The sequence below is a fragment of the Antennarius striatus genome, chromosome 12, assembly GCF_040054535.1.
Source record: "Antennarius striatus isolate MH-2024 chromosome 12, ASM4005453v1, whole genome shotgun sequence".
Classification (NCBI taxonomy): domain Eukaryota; kingdom Metazoa; phylum Chordata; class Actinopteri; order Lophiiformes; family Antennariidae; genus Antennarius; species Antennarius striatus.
The window spans coordinates 20,321,780-20,347,093 of NC_090787.1; the positions used below are offsets into that span (position 1 = coordinate 20,321,780).

Here is a 25,314-nt window from a genome sequence, read left to right on the forward strand (position 1 = left end):
GTGAGATAACCTGAATAAATGAATTTATAACACAAACACTCTCATTTCCATCAAAACACATCGTTTCCATCATAATAAATAAAATGATGGAAGGGACTGTTGTGAAAACGACAATGTTTTATATTTCATTTAAAATCTCATGACATATTAACATACATAAAATATACTCAAAATACACGATATAAAATAATATTTTTCTCATTATTTGTCCATTAAAAAGAAATATGAAATGCTTGAACATGGTGACCAATAAATCTAATCTTGGTTTTGCAAAACTTGATTTTTTCCCCCTCATATCCCTTCCTTCCATGGAGCTAACAGCGCTACCCTGCTATGAGCTCTCCTGTCACATGACCCCGATGTGATTGCAAGTAGACAACGTTAAAAATAAAAGGTTAAAACTTATATTTTGTGGTGGGTGATGGAAATGACAGTGATCTCTAGGGACAGGTGTTCTTTTTATGAAAACAATACTAACTTATGTTTCAAACAAATGGTATTTTTCATTTATATACGGAATTTCAATGAATCATATTTAACATCAGTCTTATGAAGGACTGAGAGTCAAAAACCTGGCCAAGGGACAAAGGATATATAACAAAAACAATTAATATAAAACCATATTTTATATAATATATTTGACTGGGCTATGTGTGGCCAGCTGGACAACACTGACACACACACACACACACACACACACACACACACACACACACACCTATGGGCAATTTGGAATGGCCAATCAACCTCAAGCATTTCATTTTGGAACCCGGAGAGAACCCTCGCAGACACGGGGAGAACATGCAAACTCCGCGCAGAGCGGGACTTGAACCCGCAACCGCCTTCCTGTGCAGCCACAGCGCTACCCGCTGCGCCACTGTGCCGCCCTAGCAACACCGGACAGTATGAGAGAAATCTGTAACCGCTTCAGTCTGAAAGATAGTTCTTAACTTGACCTGGTTACATATAACAAAATTAATTATCTATCATACATTTTTTGTAATCTCGTCTTTGTGTCTAGCAAGAGCAGCACGACTAAAAAAATGACAGACGTGCTTTTTTTCTTATTTCTGCCTGGGACACAAAATTCTTTGATAGTTTGAGAGACACACTGATCCTTTAGATTGCCCGACAGGGAAGTGTGATTTGTCACTCCAGAGGACAGAGAACATTGTTCTGGAGTCCAGCTCAGCCATGGTAACACAATCTGTGAAGCTGTCAATGCTATTTATTGAGCTAAGCTGTGCCTTTTATTGTGAAAGGCATCAACCGGAAGTGGAACGTGTTTCCGTTTGGAACTTGCTGCCGGTCTTTGGCGGATGCTGACGCTCATCGTCATTTTAGATGCTGGCACGTGTTTAGAGCATTTTGTCCTCTATCGTTGATTTAAATTTTAATAATTGATCATCTTTTGATGAAGTTGGTTTAGTCAGTGCGGCTCAGACAGCTCAATGTCAGATATTCTCCTTCTCATTCGTCAATTAGCTAACTAGCTGCCGACCGGAACTAGCTAGCTGGTTTAATTTAGCTTCCGTTAGCTCGTCCGGGAGTCAGCATCAGACCCGGTAAGTAAACACCGGACGTTTTATTTCCGTGTTTGTTTTGTTTTTATTTCTTCTCCAGATATACCTAAATAACTTTAAAACTTCTGTATAAGTTATCTAGTGTCTACCTACGTTATGATGCGGTTTCCTGTTTATTATACAGTATTTTAATATTTATTTATTGACTTCTTTACACTATCGTGTTTGTCTGAAAGCCAGTAGCTTCTGTAGTTAAATATAAACTGTGTGATAAAACTGTGGGAGATGGAAAAGTTATGTTTTGCTGCCCTCTTTATTACTTTGTTGAAGTAAAGGTAACTTTACAAATACTTCCTGAGTTGCTGCCAGCCGCTGTCAGAGCAGAGATCCGTTTACTGGAACATTTTGACCGGTTCTATTACTATGTATTTACTCAAAAAAAGAGCAGACTCTCTTCTGTCACTGGAGAAAAAAACGTTCTACCCTTTTCCGTTCTTTAGTTTTATTTATTGGCAGTAGAACTTTAGTAGAACACCTCGGATGAACAGGCTTTCACCAAGAATCACAGTTTTTGACCAAAAGCTGAACCCCCCCCCCCCCCCAAAAGACTTTTCTGACAAATCGTCTCAAGAAGATCAGAAACTTTGACACTAATGTTGTTTTGCATTATTGACAGCTCAAACATTTCAAAGGTTTCCTTCTATAAAACAACAAAATACTCAGAGAAAAGGCAAAATAAGTGTTTACAATTATAGAATCAGAATCCTTTAATAATCCTTTAATAACTGTCTTTTTCATCTATATTTTAATCGAAACACACACACACACACATATATATACATACATATATATATATACATACATACATACAGTATATATATATGTATGTATGTGTATATATATATATATATATATATATATATATATACACACGCACACACACACACACACACACACACACATATTTTTGCTGTCGTTACTGTAGTGAAGCTACTGAACCACAGCATCTCTGGTTTAGGTGTTACTCAGTCTGGTGTCTAGTTATGATATTATGATATGTAATAATGGCTGATCCAGTGAGCTGACAGCACCAAAAGGATCAGCCTATAAAAATACTGCAGTAGGAGTTATTGAAGAGGAAGATGTACTGATGTGTAGACAAGGTAGATACAACACCCTATTTCAACCAGACTACAGTATGTCAAGGAACAGATTTCAAATCACATGGAGGTGACTGAATTTCAACAATAATGCCACGCAGGATGCAGTAATGCTCAGCGTTTAATTACGCTGTGGAAAAATTAAAATCATTATATCAACCAGGGGAAAATTCAACATTATATTGCCTCACAGACATGAGGCCTTTTGTCAGTGGAGCTAGTTCTATTCCAAAGATAGCGTTCTCCCTCCGTGATCGTCTGACAGGTCATGTTTACATAGACAAACAATTTTTACTATTCTGAAGCTCTGTATGAGCTGGTAGCACAAACCAGTGTCTGTGGGACGCTTAGGAAGAATGTGGGGAACCAGAAATCACCAGGAAGATGAAAATGTTTGACCTGGGGGTGGAGGAGGAAATTGTGAGGCATAATGAAAGGGTGAGGTGGTAACAGAAAAAACAGGTGTCTGAGGCTACGTCCACAAGTAGCCGGATCTTTTCGAGAACGCAACTTTTTTTCAAGCCGCATAGAAAAAAAACTGCGCCCACATGACAGAGTTTTCGAAAAAATCTGTGTCCACACATAGCCGCATAGGTGTGTTGATCAACACATTTCTAAGCAGAACAAGAGTTTTTCGTTGCAAGGAGATGCCCCCCAGATAGAAGTTTTGTTTACAGTGTCCACACGACAACGCAGACCTGGCATTTTCAAAAAACTTCACTTTGATCGGTGTTTCTGAAAAGTTGCATTTTCGTCCCGGATGTCTGCGTTGTCGTGTGGACAGAAGCCGTAACAGCAACAAAAACAAAAACAAGATCCGGCACCGTGTGGACAGGCCTCAGTTCAAGCTTGTTCTCCTTCATGAACAGTGTCGATAAGTTGGACCAAAATTGTGTAATATCTGTTCAGTAGAAGGTCACTAAAGTGGTTAAAAAATTTGTCGCATACCTCTGTCAACTTTCTATGTTTAATGCGTATGTACAGTATAGAGAGAAAAACCAGGAGAGTGTAAAACAGAATTCATGCAAAAGGTGTTCAAAGCAATACATGGGGGAGGAGGAAGTAGTAGGTTTGGGTGTTGAGGGGGATGATCACCTAGTCCTAGAAGAAAGCCGTTCTACTCTAAGTTCACCTGAAGACACTGAAAAATATAGCAGGCTGTGGAAAATGGACAGGCACAAATTGCAAGCCTTATTGCCCACCAGGAAGAAGTCTAGGCCAGCAAGGAGGTGCAAAATGAGCTGCACGTCCTGCTGTGTTCCCTTACACCACTGCTTCTCTAATAGTGGGGCACACCCAGGCGCGTGTGATGCTGGGGAACATGATTTTTTTGCCGTAACACAATGAAGTGTTATTACACATCCACTACAGTAGTTAGCAGTGGTGCTCTCGTTGTCAGGTGTGCGCAGGGAGTCTTAGCTCAAGGAACTATGAAGAAGCGTCGGTAGCGCTTGGCTTCACTGTGACGACAGCATGTTTACTGTGTCTAAACATGCTGGAAGCGGACAGCATGAAGCCAAATAAATAAAGTCGTCACTTAAAGAAATTACAACCCAATCACGCTGATGAGCTGCTGGAGTTTTTTTCAGCGAAAACGTGCCAAATATTGCCAGAAATCATCCCTTTTTGTGAATGCTACTTCAGTAAACCAGCGAGCTCTGTTACTGTCATTTAAGGTGGGTACCAAACTACTCAGTGGAACCCCCACACACACACACACACACCATAGCAGAGGAGCTGAAGCATTGAGCAGGAGCTGAGAGTTCAGTTTCATGCTTCAAACCTCACTTTGAAGAGCTGTGACTGCTAAACGACTGCTAAAACAATATTTGTTTATATTGTTCATATATTCATATTGATTATGTGTGTATATATGTGTATGCCACCACAATCCTTCTTTTCAGTGTTTTTGCTGTGACATAGAAGTTAACAGCTGTTCAGATGTTTGAGGTGTCTCAAAAGCTAAAAATATTATCAAAGTCACTGTTCTGCTCGACTTACGTCTTTTCTCCCTTTTTTTGCTGAAACCCCCCTATGTTCTACTGACGATTACTAAAGAACCTGAAAAACTTCTTTCATGATGAAAAAAGAGAGTCTGCACTTTTTTTTGACCGTTTCACTATGTTTATGGTCATAGAACTCAGTATTGTATGGGCCTTGAAAGATCAGTCAAAATACTCCAAAACACTGGCGGTATTTTGACTTCGTTTTTGGATTCAAAATGCTGCCTTTGGCCTATTATTTTAGAAAAGGTAAGACTTTCATGACTCCTCTCACTGCTTGCCTACCTGTCAAATACACACACAAGCAGCAGGTACGATTGCAGAGGGAAGACAGATAAGACTGAACATCATCTGTGAAAGAAAATAAAAGAACTAATGAAGAATGACTGATTAGTACTTCAGGATGAATATCCAGTTTGTCATTTTAAGGAGTAAACACTTAAATTTAATTCATCTTTATTTGAAATTCAGATCACTACATGTCTTGCGTTCATTACTTATATTATGACAAACATTTTGAACAAAGAGGGTCTACAACCAGAATGTCAGTTAATTTTCTACGGAATGGCAACTACAGGGGAGTCCTTTCCTATAGTTTACTTCACATCTGTTGGGCTTGGAATCCTTTTTAATATCCAAAAGAGGTAATTGGACCTGGTTTTTAAGCAAAAGAAAATACTGGGAGCCACAAAATGTTTTTGATATTTAAAATGAAGTTATCAGTGGATATGTTGTTTTACTTATTTTGTAAATGTCAAATTTTCTAAATTTCCCAGTTTGGGATAGATAGATAGATAGATTAGATAGATAGATAGATAGAGTCTGTCTGTCTGTCTGTCTGTCTGTCTGTCTGTCTGTCTGTCTGTCTGTCTGTCTGTCTGTCTGTCTGTCTGTCTGTCTGTCTGTCTGTCTGTCTGTCTGTCTGTCTGTCTGTCTGTCTGTCTGTCTGTCTGTCTGTCTGTCTGTCTGTCTGTCTGTCTGTCTGTCTGTCTGTCTGTCTGTCTGTCTGTCTGTCTGTCTGTCTGTCTGTCTGTCTGTCTGTCTGTCTGTCTGTCTGTCTGTCTGTCTGTCTGTCTGTCTGTCTGTCTGTCTGTCTGTCTGTCTGTCTGTCTGTCTGTCTGTCTGTCTGTCTGTCTGTCTTCATGTTTGTATAAACAACTGTAGTATATTTCATATGACCTGCCACTGAAAAAATGAAATTTTATTCAAGTAATGAACAGATTTTGAACTCTTACAATGATTCTTTACAATCTTAGATAAAGTAGGTTCAAATTTCAGTGTTAATACTGTAACTGAAGCTCATACAAAGAAGAAGAAACGTACCTGTACTTAATTTTGTTCCTTTGCAGAAATTATTTTTCACAGCGTACCCCCCCCCACACACACACACCCCAAGACCCAGTGGACTGAGCAACAGCCCCCCAAAATACCTTTGATGTCATTCCTTAATAGATCTTTTTAAATGGTGGTGGTGGTTATAATAACATTTAGAGAGTAAGTCACTGTTAAGATAAATGTTGTACAGGCAAACCTGGGATTCCGACCACAATTTGTTCCTGAAGGATGTTCGAATACCAATTTGTTCGAATTCGAAATATATATTTTTTCCCATTACAAATAATGTAAATAGTCTTAATTTGTTCCAAGACGCTAGAAAACTACCTTTTTTCAACATGTTATTTCATAATGTCATTTATATATCAAATTGTATTGTATGAAACAAAGCAAAGAAATGTAAAAGAAAAGCAAACACGAGAAAGAAGTTACCGTAGCTAGTACCGTAGGCAATGGAACACAAATTAAGTGAAAAATTATTGAATACAGTGAACTAAAATAAAAAGCATATTACAATTAAAGTATAAGAACAATAAAGATAAGAATTTTTACCTTCGTGGTGGTGAGCAGTTGTGTTAAGTACGATCCTGTGACGCTTTTATTTTGGGGCTTCCTGTTGTACCCGGAAGTGGTGACATGTAAATATAATGCTCTTGTTTTATTGAGTGCGTCATGTGTAATGTGCCAGTGTTCAATTGTATCTTCAGGTGAGTGTAGCGAGCTCTTGTTCAATAAAGAAGAGAAAAACTTATTTTGTTCCGCTTATCATACACCACGCAGATTCCGGATGAACATGTCTGGTATTGTAACAAGTTGGTGTACGTGAACGTTGGAGAGGGAGAGGAGGAGGAGGAGGATGGATGTTACTGCGTTTGTTTCGTGTTCGACTTCCAAATTTTGTTCGACGTCTAAGACAAAATAATTCAGAATTTTTTGGTCGAATTCTGATTTGTTCGATGTCTAAAGCGTTCGAAAACCAAGGTTTGCTTGTACTGTGAAATCTAATTAGTACAACCATTGGTCAGAAAAGTTTTGTTAAATTCTGATGCAACTTGACTTGAAGCAACAGCTTCATGTTAGAAACATAGTTCTGTTTAAATCAGAAAGTTACCTGTAAAGTGAAACGTTACAAAATCAATTTCTAATTTCTTTGTCATCTGAGTAGTCATACTAATTTAAACTTCTTTCTTCTTTTCCTTTCGGCTTTTCCCTTCAGGGGTCGCCACAGCGGATCAATTTCCTCCATCTAGCCCTGTCCTTTGAATCCTCTTCTCTCACACCAACTACCTTCATGTCTTCCCTCATTACATCCATAAACCTCCTCTTTGGTCTTCCTCTAGGCCTCCTGCCTGACAGTTCAAAACTCAGCATCCTTCTACCAATATATTCACTATCTCTCCTCTGGACATGTCCAAACCATCTCAGTCTGGCCTCTCTGACTTTATCTCCAAGACCTCTAACATGTGCTGTCCCTCTGATGTACGTAATAGGTTTGATTCGCATCTTTGATTTGGCAAAAGTTTTACGCCGGATGCCCTTCCTGACGCAACCCTCTGTATTTATCCGGGCTTGGGACCGGCACAATAAGACACTGGCTTGTGTCCTCTTGCGGCTACATTAGTCATACTAATTTAAACTACTGTATTCTATTTGTTTTTCGTCTGACAGAATGTGCAACAGTCTCGACCTAAAAATAATATAATTCACACGTTTTCTTTATAATAAACTTGAGTAAATCAACACAAAAATGGTGATTTTTTTTACAAAGTAAACATCTTTCTCGTCTGTGTGTTCCAGCTCCTGATCGTTGCGGTTCTCCTGTGAAGAATTCTCATGGAGCACAGGGATATCCTCAGGGCTCAGCCATTGGTCCTCAGGCTTTTGCTGGCACTAACACTCCTCACCTGGCTGGGGGCAGTTTGGGCAGATAGCCAAGACTATTATGATCTGCTTAGAGTAAGCAGAGGAGCAACAGCCAGAGAGATTCGGCAGGCCTTCAAAAAACTAGCGCTCACCATGCACCCAGACAAAAACCCTGTGAGTTACTATGAAGAATCACAACAGAATCAAAACCTGTTTGTAAACCGCAAACCTCTGACAACCTGATTATGACTTCATTTACTAAAAAACCCAGACAAAATCATGGTTTCCACAAAACCACAATTAAACATTTGTATTTTAGGGTGACCCCTCAGCCCACGAGAAGTTCCTGAAGGTCAATCGGGCATATGAGGTTCTGAAGGATCAAGATCTCAGGAAGAAATATGATAAATATGGTGAAAAAGGGTTGGATGAGACACCGGAGGGAGGACGCTACGAGAGCTGGAATTATTACCGGTATGACTTTGGTAAGTATCCCTTTTCATTGTGCAAATCTGTTGAGGTGATAGAGTAAAAAAACATTTTGTAAGGACAGGCTATGTTAAATATTAAAGCAGTACATATTTATGTTGGAAATGTGAGCTTTGTCCGACAATTTATCTCACGTTCTTTTTTTACTTTAAACTGTTCAGGTATCTACGATGATGATTTGGAGATTATCACTTTGGACAGTGGAGACTTTGGTAAGAGTAATGGGTGTGCATGGGTGGTGTTTCATGTTGGTGGTAAAGATCCTCGCGTGTTTCGTGTTTGGCCGTTTTCTTGGTGGGTCACTCATTAAAATAAAAAATGAGACTGATTCTTATGAAATCATAAAATGTAGTGTTCCAGTTGTCCGTGTTACCAAATCTCACTACAGAAACAAGCAGTATAGCATTTTGTAAATTTTATCAGCTACTGTATCTTGTTCGTGTTGCTGGCCCCAGTCCCATTGATGGGCACAAGCACCCCTGTTCTAATGTGTATAAGATGAGTAGATGTTTCAGTTAATATCATAACAATATTGCTACTTTTAATAATGGTTGGTAACCACACGAATGAAGAAGCGATAGCGCTAAATGCTACACCTTTGTTTGCCCACAATTGTAGATTGAAATGCTTCTCGGAGCCAGTTGTATTCGTAGGTTGAGGACTTCCTGTATATTTACATTGTAGATTCTCATTGAAGGCATCAAAACTATGTTTTACATATGGAATTATGTACCGTATTTTCTGCACTATAAGGCGCACCTAAAAGCCTAAAATTTTCTCATAAACCCGTAGTGCGCCTTAAAATCCGGTGCGTCTTATATATGGATTAATATTCATAGTAATATTGGTTAAAAACATGATCGCTGAAAAAAAGCCGGCAGTCTGGCCGCCAGTCACGCCGCACTCCACCACCAGAGGAGCACCCTCACAAGGCACTCGGGCCCACGCCCCCTAACAACGGTAGTCAAGGGGCGTCACTGAAGTCCCGGCTCTGACTGAGCTGCTCTCAGACGGTAGAGCAGACTGTAGGAGCACCGGTGGTTACGTAGCAAAACATAAGGAACTTTCAACAATTCTAGTAATAAAGTTTGACTGACTGACTGATCTCAGTATTTCCTAACTATTTGGCGTCGGAAATAACCCACTTTAAACTGAATTGGTCTTAACAATGCCATTGTGCTGTCATCTGGAATCTAGTGACGGTCCATTCTATTAGTCTGTGGAAACACAAGGAGAAACTGGCATAAAGGTGAATGAAAGACCCTCAAAGCTGAACTTCCAGCCTTTTCTGAAATTTCAAGAGCAGAGTCACTGCTAGACAAAGGTGTCTGGTGTGCTGCATTGATTTACAAATGTAGTTGATAGCTCTGGGGGGCAGTGGAGGGGCGCGTTCAGGCTTGTGTATTCTGTCTGCAGCGACATGCGGTGAGATTCATGGCGGTGGAGTCAGTTCTAGGAGTACAACAGCGTCATATTTGCCAGTAAATTATCAGCCTGACATTAAAAACTAGTTAAGAAGTTGTTTAGGACACACAGCAGCAAATAGCTGCACCTCACCTCCGACTGGACTACCGATCGATCGAAACAATATTTAATTAATAAATGAAGACGAACGTCGGAGCTTAAATATCTGCTTCGAACTTCAGATCAGGAAATAATCCGCTCTGTTTGCACTGACTGCACTCGTAATGAATTTAACCAGTTTTTAATGTCAGGTTTTTTAACATGCGTGTTGACTTCTTTCTAAGATGGCAAAGTGATCAAGTGATCAGGTTTCCTTGATGAGGCTCAGAATGGCTTATTGACATAACAATAAGGGCCATTCAAAGGTAGTCAGGAAGTCATGAATGCAATCATGACTGCCTGAGCAGCGTGGCTCCATCTAGTGGACGGATTGCGCAACTACAGCCACTGCAGTTTATCAAATAAATTGTATTTATTTTTTATTTTGTGCGCTTTATAATCCGGTGCGCCTTATATATGAAATAAATTATAAAACAACCAAATTATTGAGGGTGCGCCTTATAGTCCAGTGCACTTTATAGTGCGGAAAATACTGTAGTCAAAAAAAGGGAAATAACTCAAAAAACATTTCATGACATGTTATATATTTTAGATTCTTCACAATAGTCGACCTTTGCTTTGATTACTGCTTTGCACACTCTTGGCCTTTAACTGATGAGCTTCATGGCATTAGGCACATGAAATGGTTTTCCAACAGTCTTGAAGGAGTTCCCAGAGCTGCTGAGTACTCATTGGTCTTTTTGCCTTCACGACTGCACACGGGGATACATTTCAAGTTTTTGCCATTTTCCGAACTGACTGAGTTTGAATCCTTAAAGTAATGATGGATGGTTGTATGTCTTTACTTAGTTGGTTGGGTCTGGTCATAATATGGATATTAAATTGTTAATAAGGGCTGCCAACTGTGTAACCAACCTGACCACTGCACAATGCAACCGATGCTTTCAACTCCATTGAGAAGGCCTTTGTATGGTAACAGAAAGGGTACTTAAATATGGATAATGTGTAATAGTCCTCACAGGTAATCATGCAGTAACATATTTTTCAGAAGCAGCAGTGAACTCTGGAGATATCTGGTTCATCAACTTCTACTTCCCACGATGTTCTCATTGTCACCAGTTGGCTCCAACGGTAAAATAGCATTGAAACACATGATAAACATTCCTTCTTCACATTGAAATATACCTTTTATGCGTGTTTTTGCTGTTTATATCAAATATAAATTGTTATTCAGTAATTTTCACGTTTTTTTAAACTGAAAATTAGTGAATTAGTAATTTTAAGCTTTTTTATGGCATTCGACTTTTGGAGTACAGTTAACTTTATATATGCGTTTAATCATTTTTCTCTCTGCACTGAAGACATTTTCCCTATTTATCCTTTTTATGGTTCACATATATTTCAATTCAATTTTTTTCATTTTTAAATGTTGTCAGAATGGTCATTTATGTTTATATTTATTACATTATCTGTGTCTTTTTGTATGATTTTTCCTTTTCTCAGTGGAGGGAATTTGCCAAGGAGATGGATGGAGTGATCAGGATTGGAGCAGTAAACTGTGGAGATAGCAATAATCTTTGCAGAAGGAAAGGCGTCACATCCTATCCAAGTCTGTATATTTACAGATCAGGACAAGTATGTTCTCTGCTCAGAGGTCATTTCATTACTGATATCCTAACCAGCTAATATAGTTAATAAACTTTGAACACAATAGAAATGTGAGCATCAGTGAACCTGTTGAATCTGGAACAGCATATTCAAAATATTCTATCCAGGGTCTTGAGAATCTAAAATGCATACGTCCCTGCACTGTGAGGGAACGGGCACATATTGTTAATAGAAAGACACGATAGCCAATCAGATCATGAGTTGGCGAGTGAAGTCCTTCTAGCTGGCCTCGTGTTGTGTTGACATGTACGTGTTCTGTGATTGGATACTCACTTCTGAGAAGGCAGCGCCATGCAGATCGTTACGGTTAGAGCGCAGAGGAATCTAGACGCCTTTTGAACCTGTAAAATCTACTATACTTATTTTTTGCTCCCACAATGGCTGAAGGAGGAGAAAACGAAGATTATGTCTAACGGTCCCTGAACTAGCTAACCTGTACCAGGCTGGAAAAGGGTTTGTCAACCATTTCCAGACAACTACTGTACTTACGAGTGGTACCCGTAGTTCGCAGAGTAAAACATGTATCTCATTGTGTTCTTGTGACTTTTGCGTTTCTTTTTCTACTTTATCATTGTTTACTGAACTTATATGTAATTAATTATGCACAGGCAAAGTATGCATATTGGTTGATAAAAAATATGTTTTCATGTAGGGGTATTTGGGAATTTTTTACAGGCTGGAACTGCTTAAAATTATTTTAGTTAATTGAAATGGAGAATATTTATTTGAGTTTCGAGGTGTCTGACTGACGAGCTCAGTCAGGGAACTGTCCATTTTTATAAATTTCCAGATTTAAAAGTTAATTGGAAGCAGTGTTTTAGGTGTGTGTGTAGAGCACATGTGTCAAAGTCAAGGCCCGGGGGCCAAATGTGGCCCACCATTTAATTTTATGTGGCTCGCAAGAGCATAAAAAGTCAGTGTCTAAAATAAATAGGTCAAAGCTGTGCTTTGATCAAAAACTACATTTCCCACAATGCAGTAAATAAGCCCATTTTAATTTTGACAAAAGCATTTTGAACAAAGTTAATGTCCTATCTAGTGTTTCATGTTATATTTCATGTTATTCATTGATAGTTGATCCTTGATTTATGGAGTTCTGTTGGTTTTATAACCTGAGAAATTGAAAGGTTTTATGTCATAATTGAGAAACAAGCAAACGTAATGTTTGTAACTTGAATACGTAGTAGATTCAGAGCTATTCAACATTAAGGAGTAGTTAGATTCATTTTACATTTATTTTAAATTACATTGAGTTACATTTCTTATTTATATCTGGCTCTTTGAGGACAGCCGTTATGCTGAAGTCGCTCTCAGTGAAAATGAGTTTGACACCCCTGGTGTAGAGCAAGGCTTTAGCAACATTTAATTTTGATCAATAGGTTGCTGTTTGTTTTTCCTGCCCCAAACTTGAGCCTGTTTGTTATTTGGTATAACAACTATTGTTGCTGGAGTGATACCACTCTGCTACCCATTTTAATGAGAAGGAACAGAAAGAGTGAGGCAAGAAATAACCACTTTTAATTATTTTAGAGTGGTCTTTAGGTTTTTGGATTTTGACTTTCTTCTCACAACACAACTCTTACTTTTCAGCGCACATACTCAACGATTAGGAGTATTTATTTTGTGGTAACCTGAACTCCGGTTGTTCCGATGCTCGTTCAGCTTAACATGTGAGCATCCTTGATTACTTGTCCTCTTTGATTTGATGATTTTGTGTTTTTTACAGAAAGCAGAAAAGTTTAAAGGGGAGCGTTCTAAAGACCATCTGGTCCAGTTCTCTATGCGTTTCATCACAACAACAGTCACTCAACTTTGGCAAGGTAAGCTACTCTGCATAATAAAGCATTTTGGGTTTATATCTGACCTTGTTGTGGAATCTTAATGTCTTTCTGCTCTGTTATTTCCAACATGCATTCAAATAGTGATAGTTAGATAGATAGATAGATAGATAGATAGATAGATAGATAGATAGATAGATAGATAGATAGATAGATAGATACTGTAGATAGATAGATAGATAGATAGATGCTACTCACACTTTGCAGCAGCGTCAATAAAAATAAAAATACAGTTAAGAAGAATGAAACTGAATGTTTTCAAGTCGTTCATTTGTCTATATTTATGAATTTTTTTGATCAATCGATTAATGGCTAGATAGACTGATAGATATACTTTATTGATTTCAAACTCAGCTGCTTCAGTAAACCAGCTAGCCTCATATAAGGTGTTGTACCAAACTGCTCAGTGCAAAAAGCCCCACCATAGCAGAGGAGCTGAAACATTGGTTTGTCATTTGCTTAGTGTGAACCTGCTGCCACCTGTGGAGGAAACAGGGCATCAGTGGAGAGTCTGATTCTGATGTTTTCTGGTGAATGATAGTTTAACTGCATATTGCTGGACTACAAGCATAATTTATTCAGAAACATGCAGAGTGCCATGCTGGAGGTGTCTTTGTAGGGCTCTGGCAGTGCTCCTCCTGTTCCTCCTTGTACAATGGAACAGGTTCTGCTGCTGTGTTGATGCACTTCCATAGCTACTCTTTTAATGACCGTTGTTGTTTTATCTTCTGTATGCTGATGACACTGTGCTTACAAACTAACAATACATAACTATGCACAGAGACAAAAAAAAAAAAAAAAAAGCTGCTGATCGCATTATGACTCCCAGATCTTAATGGTGTAGGTAAACAGTACCCATGAAGATTGTAGTGATGCATTTGTTGAGCAATGTTGTGTTCTATAAAAAGTGTGGACTAAATATATTCTGCCTGGTAGGCATGTGTGTGATTGTGCACTGATAATCAGACTGATTGTATAGTTATATGGTACCACTGTATGACCTATGGGTGTGGTTGTGCTTTTACTAGGTAACATAATTGCGGAGATAGAAAGTGCATTCTCAAATGGGCTCGGCTGGCTGATCACCTTCTGCTTTGACACTGGAGGTAAGATACAGATACAAACATCTGTTTCCTGAATGTGTTGCCTCATTGTTAGCTGAAACACTCAGCCATATTTTGCTTGTACATAGGTTTGCGATGTCGTAAAAGCCTTTACACATTCCGGCATCTGATTTGACACGTATGGGTTTAATTTTCAGCCAAAACATAGCAATTATAAAATGTTTTAGTAAAAAATGTGCTTTTGCAAATAATATACACCATAAAGAGAGAATTGCATTTTGTTTAAAAAAATCAAATATGGCATTGAGTAATTATAAAACATATTACTTAAAGGTGGTACTTCAGAAATATATATCATGTTCTTCTAGTACAAAGGATGTGTCCTACAAATTCAACAAAAAAGTCACATTTGGCATAATCTTGGTTGCATTTGCCAGGCACAATATAAAAGTGTAGAGGCCTCCTATGTTGACCGATGCCTGCTCCAGTTTTACACGGATAGAGTATTTTTACCTCTCTCTCAAAACATCTGTTTTCTCTGGTCGAGATATGTTCACTATTATCTTCACACAAACGTTGTCCTTCAGGTGCAGATGGACTGCTTTTTTCTGCCCTGAGGCATTCGATCTCCTGTGTTGCTTCATCACTTTTGGAGTGATTGTTTGTCTCCTTAATGTACACGTGTGGGCAGTCCTCACTGCACTGCATTGCATATACTACACCATTCATCTCATGTCTGGGTGTCTTGCCCTTGTGGAAAAACAGTGTTGAATGGCTTAAAGTGAAGAAATTGTTCCTATCTCTGTGGTCTGTTTTGGGGCTTCTGGTGTTTTTAACAAAGACCAAGTTGGGGTAACCACATTTGAATTGTGGTATTCTTCTTTTTCTACTCCCCTCTGCATTTGAAGGTAAATTTTTGACATGATAATCTCAGGTTCTGATGACTCTTAGTTTATATTCCAGAGGTTGAGGAGAGTCGAACCGTAGATGTTGGTCGGTATGGGTTGGTTTCCTCTACTCTTCCTCACCGAAGGTCCCATCCCAGCCAATGTACACTGCATAGTCCGAATAAGCTGAACTGTTGACTCTGACATCCTATAGTGAATTTAATGGTGCTGTGCGCTATGCCTCCACATCCTTTTCAGGAGTGCCATTACTCGGAATAAACAAACTTTCAGTATGGCAAACTGTTGTGGTTATATTTTTAAATCCGCTTGGTTTCTGTTAAGAATTTTTTTTTCCACCATGTTCACTGGTTGGTTAGTTTGGATACAGTTGGTGGGAAGTCCTTGCACCAAGTGGAGGAGTTCAAGTATCTTGTGTCTTGTTCACGAGTGAGGGAGGGATGGAACGTGAGGTAGACAGATGGATCTGTGCAGTGTCTACAGTGACAGAGTCTTTGTATCGGTCTGTCGTGGTGAAGAAAGACCTGAGCGGGAAAAAAAACCAAACTCTCGATCTCTCGATACTCTTACCTGTAGTCATGACCGAGAGGATGCAGGTGGTCGAAACGAGTTTCCTCCGAGTTGTTGGGTGTACCATTAGAGATGGGGTGAGGAGCTCAGTGAATAGGGAGGAACTCAGTAGAGTCGCTCCTTCTTTACATTGAGCTGAGCCAGGTGAGGCTGCTCGGGCATCTGTTTCGGACGCCTCTAAGACTCCGTCCTGGGGAGGTGTTCTGGGCGTGTGCTGCCAGGAGGAGGTCTCAGGGCAGACCTAGAAGACCCTGGACAGACTAACTTGGGAACGCCTTAGCATCACCTGGATGAGCTAATGGAGGTGTCTGGGGAGAGTGACGTCTGGACATCCCTGCTCAGACTGTTGTCTCTGTGACATGGCCCCGAATTATGCGGTTGAAGGTGGATGGATGGATGGACGGACGGATGGATGGATGGACGTTTATATGTAAAGTTTTCTTTGCTTCTTTATGTCTCAGATTGCTTGGAGCCAAGAACAAGACAGAAAGTTGCTGGAATGTTGGTAAGAAAATAGTTGCAATATCATCACAGGTGCTCACACACTGTATCTCCCATCTCATCTGCTAATATGAGAAGAAACCAAAACACTGTAGAATTTAACTTTTTTCAGTGGAAATTTGTCAGTTAGTGTATGTAACACAAAGTACTGAACCAAAAGAAATCTTTGATCCACATTCATTAGTTTTTTTTACACACATGCACTGTCATAGGATATAAAACAATCCTGAACATAGTGGGAGCGTCTCCTCATTGTTCTCTACTTTTAGACTTTTTATTTTTAGCCATACCAAAATGGAACCTCACAATGACCAAGATCATTAAAAACTCAACCACAATCAGTGCCTTTTACCTTCTTGCAGTGTTAAATAAGAGAAGCACAAAAAGAAAAACATGCGACATAAAGTAAAGCATAAAAGATGAGTTGCTTTAATGCAAGGAGAGAAAAGAAAAGATACAGTTATGTTCATAATAATAGCAGTGCATCTAATAATATGAGTACACCTCAAAATTCTTCAAATAATATTTAGTTAAATGCACACAAATACATTAGGGACACTGCATTTTCTATTTCAAAGCAAGAAAAGTGGAAAAAGTCATTGAGTTTGATAATATTTTACAGGAAGTCAAGAAACAATGTTAAATAAATAGCAGTGTTGGCATCTTTCTTTAAAACTCAAAAATATACTGCATAAAACTAAGAAATGCTTGAAGATTCACCTTTCCTGAGAATCTTAAATTAATATTTAGCTGCATAACCAAAGTTTCTATCAACTACGTCGGATCTGTAGTGTATGGAGTCGACCAACTTCTGGCACCCGTCAACAAGCATTCCAGTCCAGGACAATTATACTAGGTCCACAATTCCCCTGCATTTCTTGGTTTTGCATCATGAGCAGCATTTTTTATGTCAGCCCACATGTTTTCTATAGGATGAAGGTCCAGGGATTGTGCTGGTCACTCCATTAATTTTGTTTGTCTGGAACTTTGACTTTGCTCACCCCCTGGTGTGCTTGGGGTCATTTTCTTGTTAAAACACACATTTCAAGGGCATCTCCTCTTCACCATACGGCGACATGACTACTTCCAGTATTCTGATGGACTCAAGCTGATCCATGATCCCTGGTTTATGATAAATAAGACCAACACCACAGTATAAGAAACATCCCCTTATCATGATGCTTGCACCACCATGCTTCACCGTCTTCACTGTGGACTGTGGCTTGAATTCAGTGTTTGCAGGACGTCTGAGAAACGGTCAGTGGCCCTTAGACCCAAAAGGAAAAATCTGACTTATCAGTCCAAAAGTATGCCATTTCTTTCTAGGCCAGTCGATGTGTTGTTTGGCAAATTATAACAGCTTCAGCAGATGTCTGTTTTTTTAACAGCAGGACTTGGCAGGGGCTTCTTGCCGGTAGCTTTTCTTCACACAGACATCCTCTGATTGTTAGAGTACTCAGACACAACCTTAGATCTTCTCTGATCCTCCTGGTGACGATCGTTAGCTGAGCCTTTGCCATTTTGGTTATTCCTGAATCCATTTGAGTAGTCATTTTTCTTTCCCACCTTTCTGGTTTTGGCTGTCATTTTAATGCTTTTGATATCATTTTAGCTGAACACCTATCGTTTTTTGCATTTCTTTTTTGTAGGATAGAAATTACTAATTAATGTAAAGTATGGAATCCTTAGGACTTACTATCAAAAACACATCTACACTGTAGTACAGCGTGATGGCTTGTGGTAGGTCAATCTATGTTCCTACTCTCACCTACGGTCATGAGCTTTGGGTCATGACCTAAAGGACAAGATCCTGGATACAAGTGGTTGAAATGAGTTTCATCTGTAAGAGGAGCAAAAAGTTGCAGGTCATCCACATTTTACCATCTTTAAGACAGGCCTAAAGTTTAGTTAGTCTGTTGGTATCAATGGGCTTTGAAGGATAAAAATGGCTGGGTATCGTCTGCATGGCAGTGAAAATGTGATGCTACCTAGAGCAGGCATCACCAAATGTCGGACTGAGGTCCGGATCCGGACCGTGTGATGGTTTTGTCCAGACCCGTGACCACTCCATACTTAATTGACGAGAGTAGATTTTCTTGGCACATTTTTACTGATGCTCGCGGCCGTAGATATCAGACGCTGCTACTCAAGTTAACACGGTTGTAGCGCCACTCAGTTCAGCCAATCAGATCGTTTTATCTCATAACCCTTTTACCTCATATGGGCTGACCACACAGCACTAATTAAAAATTGTAATGTTGAAGCGCCTCTACAAAACAAAGCACAGAGCTTTTGAGCAGAATTATCCCCTGAAGTTCGAGCTGAGGGCAAAATGACCGAGAAAAAAAGCAAACGAATGTTCACTAAAGGCATGGTGGATTTTGGGGCGACATCAAACATCTTTTAGTGATGGGACAGTTGTGAAGGAGTGCTTGAAAGCTGTTGGTGACACAGAAAGATGAGAAGTGTGGAAAAACTCAAACAAATCCTGATGTCAGCTTCAACAGCAACCAGAAAATCAGAAACAGCTTGATGCAGCTATTCAGAGAGCACCTTGTGAACAGGGCACACCTTGTGTACAGGGCACACCTTGTGCACAGGGCACACCTTGTGCACAGGGCACACCTTGTGTACAGGGCACACCTTGTGCACAGGGCACACCTTGTGCACAAATAAATTACTTGCAGGCCACATGCCCCTTTCTCTCATGAAGAAAGTTCTGTTTTCCCCTGAAAGAGCCAGTTTTTATTCATGCTTTCTGAACATGTTAATGTTTTTTTACTTGAAGTGTAGGCCTTCAGTTCTTTAGGCTGGGATGTCTTTAATTTATGAGAAAAAGGATTATTCAGCTCTTTTAGCACTTTATTTTTTAATTCTGAAGGTAACGTGTTCTTCAATCTAAAATAAAGGCTTGAAATCTATTTGCCTGGGTCTTCTTTTATTCATGGTGAGGTAAAAGAGCTAGCTGTGCACTCAGTTAAACATATCCTGAATTAAAAATTGCTAGTAAATGATAATGTGGACATAGGGAGCAGCTGTAAGACACAAACTGGACTTGTGTTCCGACTTTTTACTAAGAGGACATTTTTATAACTGGACCTCTGTGACTTTTAATAGAATACCCTTGACCTAGAGTATGCATTTAATGAATGAAAAGAACTGGCTTCTAAACAGATCATTATGGAACCCTGCAGCTAACTTGACTGAAATATCAAATGTGACACATGGACACACCATGCCCAAAAGAGGAATTTCTTGTAACTCCACCCTAAATAATTTAATATGCACCAACATTTTTTTGTTGAAAAACACTTGTCACCCTGAAAACATTCATACACAGTATATTTTAATTGTAGTGATAGCGCCACCTGCTGGCATGAGGAAGAGGGATTAGAGTGACAAAAAAGTAGTTGATGTACATTATTACTTTCAAGTGTCACCTTGTGCAAGGGTCCAGTCAAGGCTACTTTCAGCTTTAACTACCACTTTGTAAATGTTGAGATGGTCTTCTCTTTGACATGTTTTTTTTGTTGTAGGATGGTCTTGTTAAGGTGGGATGGATGGATTGCACAACAGAGGAGGAGCTCTGTGCCTCCTTCCAGGTGACAATGTCATTGATTGTTACAGCTCATAAAGTCTTCACAGTCGCACATTCTTCTTTCCTTTTCCTTTGTCTATTTTTGTTCAGTTTTTCTCATTTTTTCCCCCCGTTTTTCATCCCCTATTTTGTTTTTCATTGTTTTAAAATGTCTGTTTAGGTTATCATTTATCCAAGATCTTTAAATCAATTTACTGGATTTTAGATTAGATTAGAAATTATTTGTCCACACACACACACACACACACACACACACACACACACACACACACACACACACACACACACACACACACACACACACACACACACACACACACACACACACACACACACACACACACACTTTTTAGATTTGCTTGTATGTATAGAGTATTTGTTTCAAAAACAGTACTGAATTTTGCATTAATAGAAGGTTGTGTTGTTGATTTTTGCGTTACAACAAGTCTAATCTTTCTGCTATTACAGGTGACTCAAGGAGTGACTGCATTGTTTCCAAAAGGAAGTTCACTAGATCAACAAGACAGCGTATTAGTAAGACAGATCATTGTACTGGCTCTATTTTGACAGCATTTCTACGCCGATGACACGTAGTTGTTCGGCAGTGTTGAATCATTGTGCCTATTTTTCAGTGGCTTGATACTTTGGACAGTAAAGAAGTTTATAATCAGGTTATCAATCATCTGCCTGATTTGCCGCTGCTGACCACTGACAACTTCCAGGTAAATACAGAAGAATAGAATTGAACTATACTAGTCCCCCATTACCAATATTCCAACATGTGAACTTATTTAATGCTACGTAACTTTCTGTCTTAAGAAAATGCTTGCCCATCACCGCTGGTTGGTGACTTTTACATTCGGAGACGTAAGCCCTGCTTTAAATGAATACAAAAGGCTACAGGCTCTTCTCCGGAATGAGCACATACAGGTACCTACCCCCCCTGTCTGATGTTGTATTTGTGTGTCTCTTTCTACTTTCCTTTATGTGCAACTTAATTTTTTTCTTTCCAGGTTAGCAGAGTAGACTGTACAGCAGAGTTAAAATTATGTCAGTCTCTCTACATCAATAAACCATGTGTTGCTGTATTCAAAGGACTTGGAATCCATGACTTTGAAATCTACCACGGTGAGTGCTGCAGACTGTACCTTTGTTGTTCTGTTTTCTGTTTTGTTTGTCATTTTTCCATCATTACTATGGGATTCCAAACATTCCAAGCCCACAATTTGGTCACTATTTCAAGTCACTGTTCGTTTACAATTTTGCTGTTTTAACAAAAGCAATATTGTTAAAGGAATTTTACAATGCCAATCTGACAGAAGAACTCAACAAAACAGAGCCAGAACCCTACCCAACTTCCAGCTCTGCTCCCTACTCCTAATATACCAGACACTCATACAGATCAACCCTGAGCTATAGGATACAGGAATCACATAATCCAAAAGCCATAAAGAAAATATCAATCAACTTTTTTATTGCGCGTAATCACATCGGGAGACATTTAGAAGCACTTTAACAGACAGAAAACCAACAGAACCCACCAGAGCAAGCATAAGCGACAAGGGAAAAACTCCTTCATTGAGGAAGAAACTCTGGGCAGGACCCAGACTCTGGAGGGCGGCTATCTGCCTTGACCGGTTGGGTGGAAAAGAAATACAATGAAGAAAAGGACAGGGTACGAGGAAGAAAGAGACAGAGAGACAGTGGAAGATGGGCCAGATAGAGTCAGTGTCTTTATGGTTAGAATTAGGAGATTTGAGGAAGCAGGACTCCACCTGTGGGAAGGGTTTCTCTTGCTTTACTATTGTTTTGAGATTTGTACCAGTCTTACTAGGCTCTGTAGAACATCTAAGTCTTTATTTGTCCTAAGCCTTGGAACCATGTGGCCCAGAAATGAAAGATATGTGCCCTGAATTTAATTTAATGACTTATTTTGATATTGAGCTCTATTTACGTATGTCTGTGGCTTTTTGCTGCAACTTTTTTTTTCAAAAACTGCTGAATTTTGTGATTTTTATTTTAGATTTTGTGATTATTATTTTATCAGTCAACTCAATATCAGAAAAGGGTAAAGAATTTGTTTTTGAAATTAATTTTATTTAAGAATGAGAATGAGACCGTCAGATATTAATTTTTTTTTCTTTTTTAGTCCAAAACCTAAACATGACAGCACTCTGAGAAAAAAAAAATCTGAAGCTGTATCTTGGGGGTTTGTTAGTGAGTCAATTCCGGACTATTGAGTGCACCTGAACATCACCAACAATTCATTAATGCCAAGCGTACATGCAATAGCTCTATTTCCTTTTTTGACAGCTAGATTGATTGCCTTTAACCTAAAAGATATGTCATATGTCTTTTTTGTGTTTCCATCATAAGGGGTGTGCATGATGTGCAAAATATCTGTTTAAAACAAACTGTAGTAGCATCTTCCTCAGCTTATTATTTCTCCCACCCGTCTGTGGTCAGCCCATAAAAATCTATGGATTAGCCGCATCGAAAAAAGTAGCAGCTGACAGGTTAGAATGTACAGCAGTGGCTTCATCCCATGTCTGTTTAATTTTAATTGAATTGAATTGAAATTGAATTTAATTTTATGTGTCTGCAGGTAAAGATGCATTATACAACATTGTGAGTTTTGCAAGAGCGAGCATTCATGCTCATGTGACCACTCTGAGACCGGACAACTTTCCTTCAAACAGAAAGGAGGCTTGGTTGGTCGACTTCTTTGTCCCGGTTTGTAAGAGTGCTTCACACTGTGATTCTTTTTCACCTGTTTAGGTTTTATTTTTATATTTTACACCAATATAAAAATGATGAAGGGATATTGTGGATGAAGCGGTTGAAAATGAATGAGTGAATGAACAGGACAAAATACAATCACAAATAGGTTTCCCTTTGGTTGTTTTTCAATTACATACATTGTTTCTCCTTTTAAAATTAATTAAAGCACACAATGTTGCAGGTCACCAAGCAGCTCTCCCTTAATTCATCTGACGACACCTAATTCTAAGACAGAAAATGACAAATGCAATGGCCAGAAGTTTGATAACTTTGAGCCAGGTTTGAGACAGGCTATCATTTATTTTTAATTAAACTTTAGAAATATCTTCTTTATGCTTCTCGATGTATTCCTTTAAGTTAATTTCATTTTAACTTTAATACAAACATTACATGACATTGTTGGTTTTCCTCCCTCGGGAATAAATGCATAGTTGTTTCCACACTCTTCGTACTCATCTAGTTATGTCACATTAACGGGAAGGGACTTGAAAAAAACATTCGCTGAAACACATCAGTCAAGATATGACCTTTTTCTTTTTTGCTGCTTATCTAATGTTGCAGTGGTGTCCACCATGTCGAGCATTACTGCCTGAGCTGAGAAAAGCTTCAATGCAATTGGTTGGACAGGTGAAGTTTGGTACTTTGGATTGTACCATCCACCATAACCTCTGCTCTATGGTAGGAATAATTGACTTTATTACCAGTAATGACAATATTTGACATGTTAGTAATTTACTTTCTCTCTGCTTATTAGTATAATATTCAGGCTTATCCCACAACGGTTGTCTTTAATGGGTCCTCTGTCCATGAATATGAAGGACAACATTCAGCTGACAGCATTTTGGAGTTCATACAGGTATTACTCCATATTGATGATATGTTAGTAAACAGCACTCCTGTTCTCAAGGTAGGATTATGATCCTGGATAAGCAAACTGGTCAATAAACAGTTTCTTAAACAGAAAATACTTGCAGTGTGCGGTTTGGCTGAAACAGATTATTGCTGTCACTGCAGGATCTGGTCCATCCATCTGTGGTGGTCCTGGATCCTTCCAACTTCACAGAGAAAGTTAAAGGTAAAACTAGTTTTTACTGCGCTATATTGTTAGTCTTATACTGCTACTGCTTGAACAATGAATGATTGTACAAAAATCTTCAAATGCATCAGGTTACACAGGTATATTTTTAAGCAGGACATTGAAATCAAACTTGAAAACTTAATTTACTGAGTAAATACCTTTAACTGTGTTGCTCTGTTAGTTGAGGATATTCTTCAGAGCAATGGCGAAAGAAACTTCCAGCACAGTGAGGCCTTACCTTAATTACTAGTCGGTGAAGAAATTTAAAATATAGCTCTTAGTTAAGAAATATATCTGATAATATCTGAATAAATCATGCCGACTTCGTGCAAGTGTTACATATACCCATAAAAGTAATCATCTCTCCTCTAGGTCGAGCTGAAGGGCAGATCTGGGTGGTAGACTTCTATGCTCCATGGTGTGGTCCCTGTCAGGCTCTGTTCCCAGAGCTGAGACGCATGGCGAGGGTACAGAACTCAATACACTTCATATACACACCATTTACAGATACACTTTGGAGAGAAAATCAGTGCAGGGTAATTGTTCATGTGTCTTGAACATGGGGCCTGTAAAGAAACTCACGTACTTGGAAATTCTCTGCTACAGATGGGTGGGATTAGCAAAACAATGATTAGATATCAAGTTTAGGAACATGTTCTTTTCTATGAAATACAAGATGACAAAAACATCAAACTGCATTCCCAATACTCTATTTGACCCTGAGCAAATAGAGCTGATCCATTCTATTAGTGAGCAATTTCACATTGCCCATGATGACTTTATATATGTATAAAATGGCAAAAAAAATGGAATATCTGCTTGATTACTGTAGTGAAAATAAGATAGAAATTAATGATAAAGTAGTAGAAGTAATAAAGTAGTAAAAAGTACTAAAGCTAGAAAAAGACGCAAAAACGAGTGGAGCGATTGTAACAGGCTGCAGATGTGTTGGTGCGTGTGCACTTAACTGAGTACGGGTTCTGCTCCTACTGCAGTGGTACCTTTACTTACGAAATTAATTGGTTCTGGAAGAAATTTCTTAAGTAGAAAATTACGTAAGTAGAGACGCATTTTCCATGCAAATGCCTTAATCTGTTCCAAGCCCCCCAAAATTCAGACATACTGTAAATGTTTTATAAAGCAATAAAATGCATCCAAATATGTAACAAATACATGTTACAATTAGATTATTACACAATGAATGAGAGTTGTGCATAACGTAAAAAACAAAGAATAGAATAAAGAATAAAAATGATGGTCATTTACCTTTTAACTGCTGTCCTCATTGTTTTTTGTCCTCTTTGGTTCATGCCCTCTTGCCCCCCCATGAACAACAGAGTGAATTCCAGTCCTCCTTCTGAACTTCTCCAACCACCCACGCGATGCCTTAAACTCCTTAAACTTGCTTTTGTTT

The 25,314-nt window shown here is 38.9% G+C and overlaps 1 protein-coding gene across 1 annotated transcript in view; it reads left to right on the plus strand.

Annotated features, from left to right (window-relative positions):
• Nucleotides 1-1,310: 1,310 nt before the first annotated feature.
• Nucleotides 1,311-25,314, plus strand: part of dnajc10 (DnaJ (Hsp40) homolog, subfamily C, member 10) — a 31,531-nt gene continuing 7,527 nt past the window's right edge. The window contains exons 1-19 of the mRNA XM_068330177.1: nt 1,311-1,565; nt 7,819-8,058; nt 8,204-8,369; nt 8,535-8,585; nt 10,946-11,028; nt 11,401-11,532; nt 13,292-13,385; nt 14,432-14,509; nt 16,404-16,447; nt 19,980-20,045; nt 20,510-20,575; nt 20,674-20,763; nt 20,861-20,971; nt 21,055-21,169; nt 22,647-22,774; nt 23,384-23,500; nt 23,577-23,678; nt 23,837-23,897; nt 24,273-24,367. Of these exons, the coding sequence (XP_068186278.1) occupies nt 7,855-8,058; nt 8,204-8,369; nt 8,535-8,585; nt 10,946-11,028; nt 11,401-11,532; nt 13,292-13,385; nt 14,432-14,509; nt 16,404-16,447; nt 19,980-20,045; nt 20,510-20,575; nt 20,674-20,763; nt 20,861-20,971; nt 21,055-21,169; nt 22,647-22,774; nt 23,384-23,500; nt 23,577-23,678; nt 23,837-23,897; nt 24,273-24,367 (1,803 nt within the window). The 5' untranslated portion in view covers nt 1,311-1,565; nt 7,819-7,854. The remainder of the gene's footprint in view (nt 1,566-7,818; nt 8,059-8,203; nt 8,370-8,534; nt 8,586-10,945; nt 11,029-11,400; nt 11,533-13,291; nt 13,386-14,431; nt 14,510-16,403; nt 16,448-19,979; nt 20,046-20,509; nt 20,576-20,673; nt 20,764-20,860; nt 20,972-21,054; nt 21,170-22,646; nt 22,775-23,383; nt 23,501-23,576; nt 23,679-23,836; nt 23,898-24,272; nt 24,368-25,314) is intronic.